The following is a 4663-nucleotide window of genomic DNA, read 5'->3' on the forward strand; positions in this document are numbered from 1 at the left end:
CTCCATCCTACGTGTCGCTAGGTGAGTCGCTCGGTACGTTTGCGCGTGGACGCGACCGGCCGAAGCTTGGGCCGGTGCCCCGTCGTGAAACGTTTCCCTTCTCATTATCGCACGCCTGTATACATTTGTAGGTGAACCGACTAATGTCGAGTCGGCGACACGTAGGTACACTTGCAAGTCCGCAGTGACGCACTCAGGAGCCTATAAACCCTTGCAAGGCTTGTTGCCACTGCCTCATCTTCAATTCTAGAAAGGCCCGGTTATCAAGAGAAAAAAAGAACTCTAGAAAGGCCCGAGGATCTAACGAGCATAAAGTTGCAAACGTTCTTACCATATCTTGTAGCTTAGCAATGTTGACCAAGGCAGTGGTGTTCATCCTCTTCCTCTTGAGCGTCTCCCGCTGCGGGACGTCGTGGCAGAGCTACGATGCGATATACAACTTCGGCGACTCCATCTCCGACACCGGCAACCTCTGCACGGGCGGCTGCCCGTCGTGGCTCACCATGGGCCAGCCGCCGTACGGGACCAGCTACTTCGGCCGCCCGACAGGACGCTGCTCCGACGGCCGCGTCGTCGTCGACTTCCTCGGTATATCCGTTCGATCTTTTTGTTCGACTTCATCTTGCGCGCCACCATGCATCTCACTCGAAATACAGGCATCGGCATGCCTCGTAGGTCATGGTTGTGGCTTCTGACCATTATTGGTACTGCGCGTGCAGCTCAGTTCTTCCGTCTGCCACTTCTTCCGCCGTCCAAGTCCAAGACGAACGGCACCGACTTCAGGAAAGGCGCGAACATGGCCATCATCGGCGCCACCGCCATGAACCTGGACTTCTTCCAGTCTCACGGCCTGGGCAGCAGCATCTGGAACAACGGGCCTCTGGACACGCAAATCCAGTGGTTCCTGCAGCTCATGCCTTCCATCTGCGGCGGCGCCGGCGGTGAGTATATGTATATATATGCTTCACGCCTTCGACTGAATTTTGTGAAGAATGAATGTGCCTAAATGCCACGCGTCCATGTGCCTGTAGATTGCAGGAGCCACCTGAGCAAGTCCCTGTTCATCTTGGGCGAGTTCGGGGGCAACGACTACAACGCGGCGATCTTCGGCGGCAAGAGCCTGGACGAGGTCTACACCTACGTGCCACACATCATCAACAAGGTCACAAGCGGCGTAGAGGTACGTACGTACGTACACATCTTGTGTGCATCCATCCTGAAAAGATTAGAGCAACCACACATCTACATGAGTGACCCTCCACATGATCGATCCTAGACGCTGATCGGGCTGGGCGCGGTGGACGTGGTGGTGCCGGGCGTGCTGCCGATCGGGTGCTTCCCGCTCTACCTGACCCTGTACGGGAGCTCCAACCAGAGCGACTACGATGGGGACGGCTGCCTCAGGCGCTTCAACGACCTGTCCGGCTACCACAACCGGCTGCTCAGGCAGGGGATCGGCAGGCTCCGGAGCAAGTACGCCGGCGTCAGGCTCATGTACGGCGACTTCTACACCCAGGTCGCCGAGATGGTCCGCTCTCCCCGGAGCTTCGGTACGTACGTGCATGCATGCTCGATCACGCCATCGCGCGCTTCTCCGTGTGCCTCTTCGGGTTGATTAGCATATGTGTTTTTCGTGTTAGCAAGCATCTCTAATTAGTAACATCAATTAACATCAACAAGTTCAGCACCGCGCGCTTCCTGCGAGTGGATCGACACGCACACAAGCCCACGGCTTTGTCATCAGGTGTCCGGCTTTTTGCCAGCCGGGGCGCTGCCCACGGGATGGATATGGCCAACTGTACGTGTGTATCTGCAGCTTGTCTGGTTGCACACCCGCTCGACTTTTTTTCCTCTGTGCGCTCAGCATTGCTGCAAGCGGCTCCAGTGACGGTTTCAGATTTTATCCAGAAAAAAAGTCTTGCGAGGAGAAAAGGGTTATCCAGATTTGTCGGCCCAAGGTTATCTGAAGCAAAATTCTCCTATGCGTCGGCAACTGTTTTGTTGTTGTTGTTGTTGTTGTAACGCTCTCCTTCTTCTTCACGACTAGCCCATAATAACCCAACAAGAGGATCAATGGCGTGTCTTAGTACTCTCACGGTCTGATGTTTTTTTTCCAAAGTTACTTCTAATTTTAAAAATGCATTTCTGAATTAGATTGCTATTCTTTTTAACCGGTGGTATTTATGATTCTCATTACACAATGTTCTTCAGGACTGGATTACGGCCTGACTGTTTGTTGCGGCGCGAGCGGCCAAGGGTCATACAACTACAATAATAAGGCGAGGTGTGGCATGTCCGGCTCAAGCGCCTGCAAGGACCCTCAGAACTATTTGAACTGGGACGGCATCCACTTGACTGAGCATGCCTACCGTTCGATCGCGTATGGGTGGCTCACAGGGCCCTACTGTGTGCCCGCTATTCTTCATTGAGCTACCGATGGCTACACATATTGGCTAACAGTAATGTGCACTGTAATGAACCAATAATTCAAGGGGATGCTGCCGATCAATGATGTTTCTGATGGAGACCCAAGTTTAATATATGTGCACAGTGCACTCCAGATGCAAAATTAAACCGTTATGATATAACATCGAGCTTGCAACTTCATAATTGGATTTCATTTACGCCGTGATAAGTATATATCACGGTTAACACCTTCTGCATCGCAACCTCGCGAAACAGACTTACGCCACACTTTACAAATGAAGCCCAGATGGTCAAACCGATAGAAGGTGATGAGAAATCCTACTACCAAATGGGATCATGCGGCAATCCCAACCAAATATGCCTCCCTAAAGGAAGAGAGACACCTGACCTAGCTATGATATGGGCTTCAAAACTAGAAGCTTGAGATTCCAAAGAGTAAGTGCAAGAGTACATACATTGATTGATTTAGCACAAAATCAACTACACATGGGCCATGAGCCCACTAAAAAGATCGGCATTGGGCCTCTCTCTGAAAAAGAATGTACAACATGGGCCTCAATTTTATAATATCAGCAAAGTTTTTAATCATGCTTAAGTAAGCCCAAACAACAAAGCCTACTAGGATCAATCCCTGGTCTACACGGAGTTCACCCACGCTGCTAGCCACCCCGTCCAAGTCGGAACCTTTGTATGTGAAGGGGCGGACCCTACTTGACCCCATTTGAGTCAGGTTTTTTTTCTTCGTTTTCATTTATTTTTTCATTTTTTTTTATTCTCCATTTTTTCATTTCCTTTTGCATTTTTTCAGGTTTACTTTTCCATTTTCTTTTTTCTTTGTTTTATTTTGTTTCTCTTTTAGTTTTCTTTGTTCATTCGGTTTTTAATTGTCCACATTTTGAAGGTTTTCTGTTTCCTTCTTCATTTTTTCAAATACTTTTCTAATATTTTTAAAATATTTATTCAACATTTTTATACTTATACATGATCAACATGTTTTCAAAAAAATCAAAAAAAAAAATACTTGTTCAACATTTTTCAAATACTTATTCAATATTTTTACATACATGATGAACATTTTTCAATTTTTTTTTAAAATAGTTGTTCAACATTTTTTAAATACTTTTCAACTTTTTAAATACGTGTTCAACATTTTTATATACATGTTTTTCCAAATACTTGTTCAATAGTTTTCGCAAATACTTGTTTAACATTTTCCAAATACTTTTCAACATTTTTATATTCCTTGTTTAACATATTTTAAATGTTTTTTGAAGAGTGTTTTCTGTAATATACTGAACGGGTGTGCGGCCAACTCATTGACAAGTGCCTCCGCACAGGGAGGACCGTTGCTGTTCGTTGGCTTCTTGTCCCATGGTATGATGATCTGTGGCACACTCAATCTTCTCTTGATGAAGGCGCACACGTCTCTTGGGGTGATGACGTCCCAGAGCGCGCGGATGCCCGGGATAAGGAACTTGTCCCCTGGCTTCCGCTTCACCGCGACAACCTCAGGTTCCGGGATAGTAAGCCTAGCCCTAAAATTTGAGCTCCCTACATATTAGGAGGTGTGTCTTTTTAGCATGGTCGAAAACTAGGTTTAAAGAAAAGCATGCTAGAAAACTAGAAATTAAACACATGAGGGTATGGGTATCATATGTAGCTTGAATCACATGTGTGTGCGTGTGCGCGCGTATGTGTGTGTGTGTATTCGGAATATTTTCAAGTATATAAAAAAGAAAGAAACAAACGAAAACAAAAAAACAGGTTGGAGTTTCCGCGGGCGTGGGCCGGCCCAACTAGCGGTTCCCTTCAGCGACTCGGTTGCTCCTCTCGCATAACGCGAGAAATAGTCGCGCCCGTTTGACCATATAGCAGATAGCCTGGCCTCTTTAACATAAATTTCTCTATCATCTCGCAGGACCAGCCCAGTTGCGGCTTCATTTGTACTAACAGTCAAGAAGGATCAACAATCACCCTCGTCTTGCAACTACGTTCGCAATTTGTAGTTGACCTAGTTGCAAGCCCACACTTTGACTCGCAACTGGATTATATTGTGTTTCATCATGGTTGAAAGTCCACCTTTGACTCACACTTGGTGCCCCGTAGTTTTTTGGTTTTATCCTAGTTCCATGCCTATGTTAGAGTCGCAACTAGCCCCATAGTTTTGCTTCCCAATTACAAGTCTATCCTCGACTTGCAACTAGGAAAGTAGTTCTGTTTTGTCCTAATTGCACAC

General features: G+C 46.9%; 1 protein-coding gene across 1 annotated transcript; it reads left to right on the forward strand.

The window, feature by feature from the left end:
* Positions 1-256: 256 nt before the first annotated feature.
* Positions 257-2579, forward strand: LOC125548148 (GDSL esterase/lipase At5g45910-like). The gene is made up of 5 exons (XM_048711824.1): positions 257-588; positions 720-941; positions 1032-1180; positions 1277-1550; positions 2212-2579. Exons 1-5 carry the CDS (start codon positions 351-353, stop codon positions 2427-2429), a joined length of 1101 nt encoding a protein of 366 aa, XP_048567781.1. The 5' UTR covers positions 257-350; the 3' UTR covers positions 2430-2579.
* The last annotated feature ends 2084 nt before the right edge of the window (positions 2580-4663 follow it).

The sequence above is a fragment of the Triticum urartu genome, chromosome 3 (genome assembly GCF_003073215.2).
Source record: "Triticum urartu cultivar G1812 chromosome 3, Tu2.1, whole genome shotgun sequence".
Classification (NCBI taxonomy): Eukaryota; Viridiplantae; Streptophyta; class Magnoliopsida; order Poales; family Poaceae; genus Triticum; species Triticum urartu.